At 59.9% G+C, this 12,812-nt stretch overlaps 3 protein-coding genes across 3 annotated transcripts; all 3 read right to left on the bottom strand.

Moving 5' to 3' along the window:
- Positions 1-768: 768 nt before the first annotated feature.
- On the bottom strand, positions 769-1,933 carry TRAVEDRAFT_29198 (Shr3 amino acid permease chaperone). The gene is made up of 5 exons (XM_008040014.1): positions 1,794-1,933; positions 1,605-1,726; positions 1,390-1,489; positions 1,070-1,245; positions 769-998 (listed from the first exon to the last, which is right to left on the bottom strand). The coding sequence occupies exons 1-5, from the start codon at positions 1,840-1,842 to the stop codon at positions 885-887; spliced, it is 561 nt and encodes a 186-aa protein (XP_008038205.1). The 5' UTR covers positions 1,843-1,933; the 3' UTR covers positions 769-884.
- Positions 1,934-3,086: 1,153 nt separating this feature from the next.
- On the bottom strand, positions 3,087-8,973 carry TRAVEDRAFT_29197 (uncharacterized protein). Its single transcript, XM_008040013.1, has 8 exons — positions 8,368-8,973; positions 6,579-8,305; positions 6,009-6,230; positions 4,874-5,864; positions 4,596-4,817; positions 4,401-4,538; positions 3,964-4,347; positions 3,087-3,880 (listed from the first exon to the last, which is right to left on the bottom strand). The coding sequence occupies exons 1-8, from the start codon at positions 8,957-8,959 to the stop codon at positions 3,426-3,428; spliced, it is 4,731 nt and encodes a 1,576-aa protein (XP_008038204.1). The 5' UTR covers positions 8,960-8,973; the 3' UTR covers positions 3,087-3,425.
- A 1,981-nt stretch (positions 8,974-10,954) lies between these two features.
- TRAVEDRAFT_168412 (SET domain-containing protein) lies at positions 10,955-12,359 on the bottom strand (the record flags this gene model as incomplete). Its single annotated transcript, XM_008040680.1, has 3 exons — positions 10,955-11,222; positions 11,276-11,442; positions 11,527-12,359. 3 exons carry the CDS (start codon positions 12,357-12,359, stop codon positions 11,014-11,016), a joined length of 1,209 nt encoding a protein of 402 aa, XP_008038871.1. The 3' UTR covers positions 10,955-11,013.
- Between the last annotated feature and the right edge of the window lie 453 nt (positions 12,360-12,812).

The raw sequence follows: 12,812 nt of genomic DNA, 5'->3' as shown, positions 1-12,812 counted from the left end.
GAGTCTCTGCTTCCTCTGAGCTCAACAGAACATCACGGTGCGCGCACACGTACACGTCCCGCGAGGAGCTGGCCTCAGCCCGCCTGGATCCCGCGACGCATCTTGCGCCGCGGCTGCGAGGACAGCCTGTGGCCAGCTCCTCGCGTACGCGGACGAGAGGGCCTGAGCCTGCTCGCCGGAGATAGGACTTCCATTGACGGTGAACTTTGCACTCAGCCGCAGTCTCACACCCACAAGGGGTGACAAGCCTGGACCGGTGAGAAGCCCGGTCGAACGACATAGAGATCCCTTCGACGTTCCCTCGCTCCCATGGCGGGCCGCTGCCATGAGTGAACGGACGTCTGAGCGGCGGACTGCTCGAGGACAACGCCACAACGCCGCGTCAAAGATCAGCTATGTATCACACTCCTGCGCAACAGGAAGTCCCGGAGGCGCCACGAAGTATCTTTCCCCGACGTACCCACTGCACGAATGGGGCCACCGCGGACCCAAGGGGCACTCGCGCCATATAGAACTATGTTCTATGCGCTCTAGGCCCTCCCGCGCAGATTCCTGCGCGCGATCTTTTCCCTGGCGTCGCTTGCACCTGGCGCGGTGGGAGACACGTCCCGACCGACAGGATGCCGTTGTGGGACGACGCGAGCGGGACCTCATCAGACGGTGAGCCGTACGGCGCATATCTGAGCACCTTACCGACATCTCTCATCACTGTTCACGCTCTTTCCAGGTGTGCTGCGTACCTTTTGCGCCCCTCTCATTGCCGTAAAGGCCAGACAGACGACGGCCTTCCGATACGCACGTCCAGGAACAAGGGGGATGACCTGCAGTACCAAGCAACGGCAGCGGTAACGACGTGACAACTCGTGAAATTCTTGACCAGGCCATCACTTGTCCTTCTTGGTCTCCGTCTCTGCGGCTGCTGCGGGCTTCGCCTTCTCCTGCTCGGTTGCCTGCTGGACGAGGTTCTCCTCGACCCGCCTGGCATACTGCTCTCCCGCCTGTCAAAGATCCACGGATAACGCACGGTCAGCAGGTGTCCCAGAAGGCCCAGGAAGAAGGCACGACTTGCCTGAAGAGCGAGGACCGCGCCGAGGAGCACGATAATAATGGTGTTCCCCGCAGAGAGGACGCGCAGCGCCTCCACCTGGTCCTCCTGCGAGTCGACGTCGGGAATGGGGTCTGCGACGGTGCGGCACGCAGGGATGCCGACGGTCATGTAGACTGCCAAGCTGAAGATGTACGCAGCTGGCGGGGAAGAGCGCGCAGCGCGTGTGAGCACACTCATACAGACGCGACTGAATGCCGTACACGGAAGAGCCAGGAAAGGGGATACGCGCAGGCGTGCGGACGTGCGGAACGGGAGGGTAGGTGGAGGCGGGAGAGACGCACCGAGAGAAGAGCCGTCGAAGAACATCGCGCTATCGTCCCACTTGTGCAGCTTGCCCAGAAGGCCAACCAGTCCCACACCCACTATAGAATGCAACAATCCCTGCGTGTCCAAAACATTGGTGGGCGTGGGCGCGGGCGCGGGCGGAGTTGACGGACGGGAGAACGGAGCGCAAGTGAGCGGGACGCACAGCCGGAGGTAATGCACGGAAACTCGCCTTGATAGCGGGCGGGGAGTTGTAGAACATGGTGTAGAATTCTAGTCCATCGCGCACGACAGACTCCGTGAGCGGCGTGAACAGGATCCGGTAGTCGACGTTCAGGCAAATAAAGAGCACCCCTGAGAAAGAAAGGTAGGTACGAGCAGGTGAGCAAGAGTGGACGTCTGCATGCTGCTGAACACATACCGAGAAAGAAGGAGACGGAAGTGAGCACAGCGGCTTGCCTGTAGCCCATTTTGCTGACGTCGACGTGGTGGACGGTGGATGAGAGGGGTTGCGCAGGCTGCTCGCTGCCGCTGGCGTCTTGCAAGGGCGTCCCCCGCACCAAACAGGACCCCGGCCAATACACCAAGAGCTCATATGCCGGAATCCCCGAAAATGGGCACGGAGGGCCCGAAACTTACATGAAATTTAGGTCGATTTCTCGAAAATGGGGCCTTCAGCGGCCGGGGTTACATCCCTCCCCAGCCCCGAAAACAAGCCCTCGCCAGGATAGTCATATGCCAGAACCCCGAAAGTAAGCCTCGCTCGGCCGACCAGACGGCCGGGGCCCCGGCTGGAGACAAAATTTACCCAAAAAGCGACGGAATCAGCACGCCGCGCTCTGTTTTCCATCGTTTCTCCACCCAACCCAGTAAAGGCCGGCCGGGCCGAGAAATCGAACCAGCGCTAAACGGGCGCCTAAAGCCATGTTACATCCATTTTACCCCCGAATCCGGCGTAGCCGGCCGCAACTTATGTGAAAATCCCCGAAAAACACCGGATTTGGGACCCCCGAAAACGGCCCAAATGGGCCTCCAACTGGATGTGAGTTCTTGGTGGATTGGCCGGGGTCCTCACCAAACTGGGTGAGACGCGCCAGGCACGTACATGGGCGCTTGAGAGGCGCGTACCGGCAAGATAAGCCACACTGTACTTTAAACGGTACTCACTCTTGGAAGTTGGATAAGCAATGTCTTGATTCTCAAGAAAGACACCGTTCTGCCAAAAAGTCCTGACGATGGCGAGATCTGTCCCGCAGAACACGTTTCGGCACATATGCTGCATTCTGGTGACGTGGCAGAGCGATAGAGGCGACCAGTGGAAAGCGTCCTGTCTGTTGAACTTGAACGCCATGTTCTCTGGAATCGACACTCAATAAATTTACACAACTCGGCAGCTCGAGCTTGTTCCTGGGACGGGCTGAATGCGTTCTACGGAACATCTGCACCAGATGATAGGACTTAGCGGGTTCGCGCCTGAGTCACAACTTGGCCTCAGTGTACGCTGGGTGTGACAATGTGGCCGCTCCGCTGTAGCTAACGTTGAGCACATATTGTGCCCACTACTCTCATCGGCGTGCCATTCTCGAATCCGGTCGGTTGTGGAGGACGTTACATATGTCAGAATCTCTTCATGAACTTGCGTGGTTTGATTATGAGAATTTCGTTACACCGTCACCCGGAACGCAGAACATGGCGACCCCCAGGACCTTTTTCCGTTCTGCACATACACAATCAGGCAGGATAATTTACATCTCAGCAGGACGGGATATACATCGCCAGTGGGTATCATTGGGACATGCAACTATGTACTAAGAGGATCCATAGACGTAAAAGGAGAGAAAATATGTGAGAGAAGGAAAGCATCTCGACCGACTCCGCCTTCGCGAAGCCCACCCGCCCCCCTCCACCTAACCAAGCTCATAGAGAACCATACGTGTCGTGTGCCATATAGGTGCCATGCGATGTAATATGTACGTAGCATAGGGCGATCGCCACTCGCCCCCGTCGTGCGTCACTCACCAGCTAGCGCTCGCAGCGGCGGAGCGCCGCGGCACTATGTCGGTCGCAGCGGAGAAACTGGGGCGGCCGATGGCGACGGCGACGCGGGCACCGCCGCCAGACCCTCGCCCAAGCGGGGGCTCGAGGTCGCCTCCGACGAACTTGAGGGCGCAGGACCCTGACCGGGCATCGCAGGCGCGCCCTGTGGGGGCGGCCGAGGCGAGTGCGGGAGGCCAATCATGCGACTGTGCCGCCGGCTCGCCTTGTCGGTCGCGACGCTCAGCCCGCGGCTCGCAGCGAGGGCGGACGCACGGGTGCGCGAGGCTTGCGACTCGTTGGGCGGCGTCTGCTCGCGCTCCACCAGGATGTTCGAGTTTCCGTTCGTGTGTGCGGAACTCGAAGCCGCCGAGGATTCCACGAGGGACTCGGAATCGTTCTCTGTCGTCGCTTCCGTGCCGCTTTCTTCGACGATCTCGTCCCCGTCGTCGGACTGGGCCTCTTCTTGTTGCACTGCAAAACAGGTGGAGCGGCAAGGGTGCACATGAGGTCAGTATGGCGATAGCAGGGGAACCGGTTGTGCAGATTGAACGCACCTGGCAGTGTCCTCCCAGCGAGTCCCAGCATCTGGTCGGCTGCGGCCTCAGAATAGTGCTGGCTATTCCGCCGCGCGGCATTGCTTTGGCCCTGAGGCTCTTCGCTGCCGTCGCCGTCGGTCTCGTCCTCTTGATCGAGCGTCCCGTCCACATTGAACACGCGGTTGAACTCGCCGAGCATCAGGCTGAACACGCCGGCGGGAATGCCTAGCGTGGGACTGAAGACGATTCCGACATTCCGCATCGTCATCTTGTTCACGCCCGAGTTCTGCACAATGAGGATCAGGTGCGCAGTGAGAGCGCGGAGCAGACTGTAGTTGGCCACGGGAAGGGAAGAGATGAGGTGCGAGAGCTCCCTGATCCTTTCCTGGGGATCGACGAAGTCTAGAACGGGGTTAGCTCATTCCACCCCAACGCTTCCGTACAATATGACATACCAATCACCGACAAGAAGCGCAGGTGCAGATCGCGCGTGAGGATGCTCGCAGGCAGTTCCCGGAGGAAGGTTTTCAACAACCCAGCGATGGCGTGCGGATCCCAGTACTCGTCCGAGGCTAGTAGGTCCACATCACCCTCTTCACGCGCAGTCAGTGTCATGTCATGACAGGCACGCCCCAAATTGTAATACGCACCAGCATTGAAGCGGTCCTTCATGCTCTTGATCACAGCCGAGCTACCACTCAACCGGTAGATACCCTCTTCGTGTTCTGCCTTCTTTGCCTCAAGATACTGTATGCACCTGAAGACGATCGCGGGCAGACTCGCAATCTGCGCGACATCAAGGGACTCCTCGAGGCTCACACCGAACACCGCCCGAGGGATGTATGTCGGCATTGCCACCGCAGCGGCTTTGTCTGGGGCGCTGTCGTTAGCGATGCCATAAACAACTAGACCAGAATAAACCACTAACCGTGCGCTCTGCCGAAGCCCCAGTTCTTGAACGTCCGGGACTTCGTCTTCTCCCGTCGATCATTGCTTGTGGTGGTGGGCAAAGGTGGCGGCTGCTCAGGCGGCGGCGCGTCCTTGCCGCCAAACTTGTAACCAGCAGGGATGGGAGTCCCGTTCATGGGCCCCGAAATCTTGACTTTGCCGTGAGCGTCCACCCGGGGCGTGTTCGGCCCAGCGTCCTTCTCCGGCGAGGAGGACCGCTCTGGAATCGAGGGCGGCTTCATCGACATGCGCTTCATCTTATTCCGCTTGATCTGCTCCGGGGACCGTGCTGTTGCCGTGCGCTGGTCGACGAGGTCGGGGTAGTGCCCGAGCTCCGAGTTGGCACGCTGGCCGAGCCCCACCGACGTCTCGGGCTCCTCCACGAGCGGGGACGAGACAGGGAGAGAGCTCGACAACGGCGGCGCGTCCACCTCGACACGCTCCGAGAACGAGGGCGCCAGGGACTTTGCGGGGCTGTTCGACACCATCTCGGGGTACGCAGCGCCGCCGAAGAGCTTCGCGTTGCTACCGTCGGGCGCGAGTTGCGAGATGGGCATGGCCGGGCCCTTGGCGATAACGACCATCTCCTTCGTGGTTCGCCGCACAGGTGTCGTCTGTAGATCGGTCGGGGGATTGGAGCTCGTGCTCGAGCGTGGCGCAGGACTTTGTGCTGCGCTCGACATGGAGACTGGGCTTGGACCGCTCACGCTGGACACAGGGACCTGTTCATCGTTGTACGTGCCGGTCACATATCGCACAAGCTCCTCCACCCATGAGTCACGTTCCTGGTCGCTCTCCGCACACAAGACGTGGCGCGCAGTGGATCCGTTGGGGGCGCGTTTGGCCTCGATGATGAGGAAGGCGTGGCGATACTCGTTGTCTTCGTCCCCCTCGCGCTTCTCTGGCGTCCGCTGCTGGCGTCCGATTTGGGCACCGGCGATCACGATCGAGCCTAGATGCGTACCACCGCGCTATGTCACGCAGGGCGGAAGAAAGGGTCAGCAGGAGAACGCGAAGCACAAGAGACAATGAGAGTTGTCCCGAAACGCGAGATGCCGATGCCGAACTCAAAGCCGGATAGACGGGGGAAAGTTTTGTCGGAGCGTATCACTCACACTTTCATAGTACTCCAGGGAGGGGCCCTGCAGGACGAAAAACCGTGTCTTCCATCCACCGAAGTTCTTACCGCGTTTGGTAAGATAACCCTCCTTATATCCTGCCTGGGAAACGGGTTTTGCGGCGTCTCGTACGATGTCCGAGGTGAAGAACGCGACGATCTCGTCCTTGTTCTTGACGGGGAGGGTGATGACGGACCTCAAGTATTGTTCGAGTGCGGTCTGCGCAATAGAAAAGAAAGCATGCGGTCAGCGTTGCCCTTGCTTCTCGGTGACGCCGGCGAGGACGTGAAACAGCAGCACAAGCGGGGTGGGAGGATAAGAACGTCTAGAAAGGCAGGCGAAGCACATATGTCCCGAACATATGGGCGGCATCAGATCTGCCAGTCTCCGCCGGAGGGAGCAGCCCTGCTTGGTCCAGAAACGTGGGTCAAAGCCTCCGAGAGCAGAGGACCTGCGCAGTCACGGGCGAGATAAGGGGGGTGCAAGGCACCGCGAAGGTGAAGAACGGAAAACAGAAAGAGGCGACGAACGAGAAGCCGCAAGCAAAGAGCACAGAGCCCGACGCACCTTCCTCTGGTCGACCTTCGCTGGCGCATGATCGCGCCACAGCCGCCCCTCGGGCAGAGTCACCAACTTCTTCGCTGCGCTCCTCCCCACCGTCGCCCGCATTCGCGTGTCCAGCCCGAGTACGTCGCTGTACATCTTCTCGATCTTCCAGGACTCCTTTCCGCGGCCAGGGTCGACAGCGATGATGAAGGACAGTACCTCCTTTCCACGATCGTTTGGCCGGATCGTGGATGTTGACACCACCACCTCGGTGTACTTGAGGTCCTCTGCAAGCAGGGGGAGCGCGCGGAAGCCCATGCGGGGCGGGCCCTGCGGGAGGGGGAGGGGGAACGGGGAGGGAGGCGGCTGGTCAGAGACCAGGGTTTGCGAGGATGCATGAAAGGGCGCTAGATTGACGTGAGAGTCCGAGGTGGAGAGAGATGGCCGACTGTCCCGGGTGTCTATTGAGGTTCCCTGGCGGGTGGACATGCTCACAGATGGCGCGTACTGCGACGACGGCGGGAGGGGGAAGTCCTCGACGGCGAGTGGCTCGGCCATTTCGGGATCGCGTGCACGGGCGTCGCCGCTATCGCTGCTCTGCGCAGTGCTGTCGTCGAAGGAAGCGACCTGTGCGCTGCCGCTGCTGGCACCGTTTGCTCCTGAATCGTAAGCGCTGTCCTCGTCGTCCATATCAAGGAATTCGGCGCCTTCCTCCGTGGTGGTGACAGATCCTGCCCGATCTGACCCTGCCACGCGCCCGTTTGTTCGTCCTCGGCCACCTGGTCCCTGAGCTTGACTGGCGTCGTTCGGTATACCCAGTCCGACTCCAGCGGGCACGACTCCGTTGACGCTCCCGCTATCGTGCGTCTCCTTTACGAGAGGCGAGCTCGGCGCGGACGGGAATGTAAACTTCATCCCGGGGCTTACCGCCGGCGATGCCATCGACGCATAGTATCGCTTTGTCTCTTCCGGCAGGGAGATCTGCGAGTCCCGAGATGATGGTTGAGGACGCACCGCCAAATTGGTCGTCCCGTTCACCTTGGTGGGCTCAGGCTGCGCCGGGGGAGGTTGTATCGGTGGGGGACGCGAGTTCGAGGTCGCGTGCACGTTTGAGGTAGCTACCCCATTGATAGCAGACGAGGGGCCATCAATTGGCGGCACGCCATGGCTCCGTCCGTTGATTGCGGGGGCCGTAGGCTTCACGGGGCTCGCTGGCGTCAACATGACTGAGCTTTGCGGTTGCACCGGAGGTTGGGGCGGTTGAGGCGCAGGGCGGGGAGGACCTTCAGGTTTCCACGAGCCTAGTACAGGGTCGCCAGTCCCTCTCGGAGAGCTGACTTTCGTCGGTGGCGTCGCGGTCGAAGGTGATGGGGCGGGAGTGGATGAGAGTGAAAGTGAGTCTGAGCGTGCAGGAACGGCTGACTGAGGCTGCTGCTGTTGATGACTCTCCTCCGTTGGGCTTTGTGTCAACGGCGGCGACCTGCGAGTGGTGGTATCGGCAACCCGAGTGCTGGTAGCGAGCGGTGACGAGGCTGTCATAGAGTTCGACGTAGAGATCTGACTGGAAGATGATTGCTGGGATGCGGTCAGAAAGTTGTTGCTCGCCGAACTCAGCATCGCCGGGGATTCCGATCGGGTATAATGGAGCGTGCCTGTCGAGCCTTTGCGCTCAGGAGTGCGCGGATCGGAACTTGTTGACTGGGTGGGGTCGAAGGAACGGGAGGATGACAGTTGGTGGAGACGTGAAGCTAAAGAAACACCGTGTGAGGTTGACGGGAACAGAAGAAACAACATAACAAGAAGTACTGACGGGTTTCGTCCGAGCTCGTCCTCAGCAACTGTGCGCGTGGATCCAACTTATTCCCCCTCGACGACCCTGCGCCGCTATCATTTGCTTTCAACTGCGAATTCGACGACGCCGACCGGAGTGAACCTTCCCTGCCCTCCGCCTTCTCCTTCGCGCGGTGCGCGCGCAGCATGTTATCCGTGTTCTCGCCTAGGGACTGTAGACGACCGCGGTACAGGTCACGCTCCCCGCGCATACGCTCAAGCTCCTTCATGATGTGGTTGTAGCCGGAGCGCTGCTTCTCGATGAGCTTCCACAGCTGCGTGTTCTGCGCGGAGAGCGAGTTGCGCTCGCCCACAGCGGTCTCGAGTGCGGCGAGCGGCGGGTTGGGTGAGCCCGCGTGTGCCGCTAGCAGGCCGTCGACAGCGAGTAATTGGTTGGTTGGCACGGCGGGGTTGCCGGCGGCTGCCGCGGCAGCAGCAGCAGCAGCGGAGGAAGAGGCATGGTTCTGGTGCGAGAGGGACTGCGGCGTAGAGAAGGACGCCATAGAACGGACGGTCGCTGGAGACGATGTGGCAGAAGACGAGTAGTCGTTACGGTGCGTGCGGTCGCGCATGGGCGTACCGTTTGGCACCGGAGTGGTCATGATTTTCGGCATATTGTGCGTCGCCATAGCTCACGACAATAGACTGGAGAGCCAAGGCGTGGCGGCGACGGAGGAGGGACGTGCGGTGCGTATTTGAGAAATTGCGCGCGCAGAAATGGATGCGACGGTTGGTGGGTGGTTGTTTATTGTGGCTATTTTCGTGTTCGTTGGGATGCAGAGGCTGCTTCAGGGCTAGAGAAAGGACCGTGTAGCGAGCCAGAACGAGAACGAGGGTAGGTCTGGGTAGGTCGGAGCCGTCGGCGGTGGGGACAGGGAAAGAGAGAGGAAATGATGGAGGCGGAATATCCGAGGTCGTCCTCCTCTGATTGGAGTGAAGCGCCCACGCGCGATTCGGCATGACCGCCCTCGCCACACATGTAGGTACCGCTTCTCCTCGTCACTTGCCCACCGTCCCGCTGTGTTACTAACTCCTGCCTCTGTCCTGTTCGCCCACATCGCTGCACACGCGCGGCAGACAACATTCTCTGCAGCCCCATCGCGTGCTCAGCTCAGCTGCTCAAATGACCCGCTCTTCGTCGGACGCGTTGCGTTGACTCGCGGTCTATGGGAACCATCAACTCGGGCCCCCGGCGTCCCTGGCTTGCACCTGCCCGATTTTGGAGCAACTTGGAAACATATTTCACCCCTCCGCCTCGACGCGGTCTCGCGCGATGTCTGGCCTTCGTTCGCCGCGTTATCCGCACAAGGAACGGCTTCGACGGAGTAGAAGCCTTCCGTGCAATGCAACACGCGTCGCCATCGATCATATATGCGCTGCGAGTGCTTCAAGGCGTTCTACACCCTTTCCCCGCTGCCAGACGCGTTCGATGCCTATACACTGCCCTCGGCGAACGCGGGAGCTCCTGGACGCCAGCCAATCAGGGAGACGCTCCTTAGCCCACAATGATTCAATCTGATGAGTGCGCGCGCTCATCCAGCATTAGGGGTTTCGGTGTCGTGTTCCCATTCACCGAGTCTGGATCAGTGGGAAACCCAGCAGGCAGCGAGAAGCATGCCGGCATCGTTACGCCCCGCGAGGCCCCGCGGCTCGTACAGCGTGGTCGCTTGGCGTTCGTAACCGTAGCTCTCCTCCGCATCGGAGCAGCGTGCATTCGGGCATGTGAGTACCTTGCGCCGGATGCATCTATATCTACACGCGATCTACACATTCATCTTGATGCACTCAATCCCAGCGATGGGTCGGACACGCAGATTGAGGTGAGTATGTACTTATGTGCTACATGTGTGGTAGAACGCCGCTGGTAACAGATACCCTCTATGATAGCTCGCCCTTCCGCACAATCGAGTTCCATCGTCAGGGCGCAAGCACAGCCGCCACCATCGCCACTACCGCCTCGCCGAAGCAGATGAGTGATTTTGTGGACCCCGCGTGTGTACCACAGATCCGCCTGGTTATAAGGCCGGTGACGGTATCAACGTTGACGCGGATGGCGCGACGCCGGTACTTGCTAGTCTCACAGAGATAGACCGTTCACACTGTGTTGGTCGGCGACGACGACGCGTGTGTAAAGCGTCCATACGTCAAGACATATCCTGGAAAGTGGGTATCTAGTGTTCTATCGTTACAAAGGGAGCAACTAACAGCGCGTATAGCGACACGCAACAAACATCCGCCCTTTTCCGTGTCCTGTACCCTCGCGTGCAGCTTCCGGTGTTTCAAGAACCTTACCAAATTTCGACATCTCGGCTGACACTTGACATAAGGAATGCAACCCCACAGCTGGAGATACAATTAGCGACAAAGACTGTCTGTCTTGCATCGTTTAATCCTCCGCTCACCTTGACTTCTGTAGGCAGCCCGTGATCGACGTGTTCAAACCTGCTGCCGCAGCCTCAAAATCAACGCATCCAGTGAGGTCAACCAATCTCGTGCTGTGCTTCCCGTTGCATGATATTACTGTGGGATGGACCTTTGATTGTCAAACTTGACTGACATGTCGTTGGCAGATGTTAACATTCTTGATAAAAACAATGTGAGCCCTTCCTAGGTCGGGCTTCTCTCACTAGTGTGCGCCTTCTCCCTCCGCTGTACACCGTCCGCACCTGCACTCAAAATACCACCCCTCCAGGAGCTCCTTCTGACGGGTGGCCCAGTCCATCGCCTCGACGTGCCCGTAGCTTATGCAGAGCTCCTCCCCGGCTACCACCGCGCGCGTCGTCACGAAACGCAGCGCCCGTCCATCCCGCTCCTTGCGGACGTTGGCGGCGCAGTCTGCCGTCACCACGAAGATCAGTCGCGCCCGCGTACGGAAAGCCTTGACTCACGATGGTTGAAAAAGGAAGGCACCGGATACAGCGCGAATCCCAAACACTCGCTTTCCTCCATGAGCGGCACCTCCCAGATCCCGAAGGCGTTCCCCGGGTCGACGCTCAGGATGGTCCGCACGTTGGCAATCGTGACAAGGTCCGCCAGGTGCGGCTCTTCGCATGCGCTTGCACTGTCGTCCACTTCTCGCGTCCGGGCGTTATCGGCGGGCGGTTGCGGCTCGGCGGCGACAGAGCTGCTTCGCGAAGACCCGTTGCTGCGTTCCGCTGCGCGTGAGCCGAGGAGGCCCTTCAGAAGCTGATAGATCCGTGTCTGGTGCTGCAGGATCTGGGGGCAGGCGTTCAGCAGTTGCAGCTCGTTCGCCTGCAGAGAGGCGAACGTCTGCCACCCGGACGGCTCATCGTCAGTCGCTGTCGTCGGTTCCTCGGACTGAGGACCCGGCGTGCTGTCCTTACGCGATGTCGAACGATTTCTGTATTGCTCGCGGTGGCGCCTATACAGCGCGAGGAGAACGTATCTGGCCATGTCCGCCTCGTAGTCCTCGAGCTGCAACGTCCGCCACTTCCGCACCTCTTTCGGCGACCTCTCCTTGTCCCGCACCACGTCCCACGCCCGCTGGGCAACCTCACGCGTGATCTCGCCCTCCGCTGGCTGCTGCCCCCCGGCGTCCGATTTGGGTTTTGGGGAGGTCTTCTTCCGCGCTGCTTCTAGCTGCCTGAGAAGATCTACGGCCTCGACGCCTTCTCTGGCCACCCACTCGCCCTGACACCTCGAATCACAAAACCAGAGCCCCGCAGTGGTGCTCGATCTCTGGGCATCTCCGTTGGGCATCGGCCCGCCAAGGCCCTCGTCATCGCGCAGTGTGAGGAAGGTTCGCCGCCCGCCGTCGTAGCGCCAGCATTCTGCGCAGACTTCGTTCCGGAAGCGCTTCCAGATCGTGTACGAGTAGGGGCCGCAGCTCCCGAGGAGGTCTGTGTTTTCTGGCAAGGCTCGAGAGGCGTGGTATTTGCGCCCGCAGTGAGGGTCGACGCGGATGTGGAGAGGGGCGGGAATGGGCGGGATCTCCGAGTCGAGCACTGGCATGGTGGCAAGTTGCAGGATTTGGGAAACGCTGATCGGGGCAATCGTCTGTCGCCGCTTGAATACGTAGGCGATCGACGTACGATGTCGCTTTTGCACCTTCCACTCTGGGATATTTAGAAAGCGTTTTGGACGGATATTGAGGACGAAGGCTAGTAGTTACTGCAGGAGATCTCGCACAGATCTGAGGAGAACAGTAGCGGAGACGCGTCCGCGACGCGAAAAATATGATCGCGGTCACATGTTGGTGGAGTAAACTTGGGATAAGGTTAGGGTCACAAGGCTGTTTCAGGATGCGGTTGGCGGCGACGAACTCCGGCGCAAATGACCATCTGAGAATGCACACACCGCCCTTTATCGCCTCAGACTCATCCCCTTCGCTCGACAGCACGACCGCGCAGCGTGCGGATCTACAACGCAGCTTGCCCTAGCATCGTCCCCAGCGAAAATCGACAG

This window comes from Trametes versicolor (genome assembly GCF_000271585.1).
Source record: "Trametes versicolor FP-101664 SS1 unplaced genomic scaffold TRAVEscaffold_6, whole genome shotgun sequence".
NCBI lineage: Eukaryota > Fungi > Basidiomycota > Agaricomycetes > Polyporales > Polyporaceae > Trametes > Trametes versicolor.
Note: the sequence above shows the minus strand (reverse complement) of the source record. Positions and strands in the feature narration are given on the sequence as shown.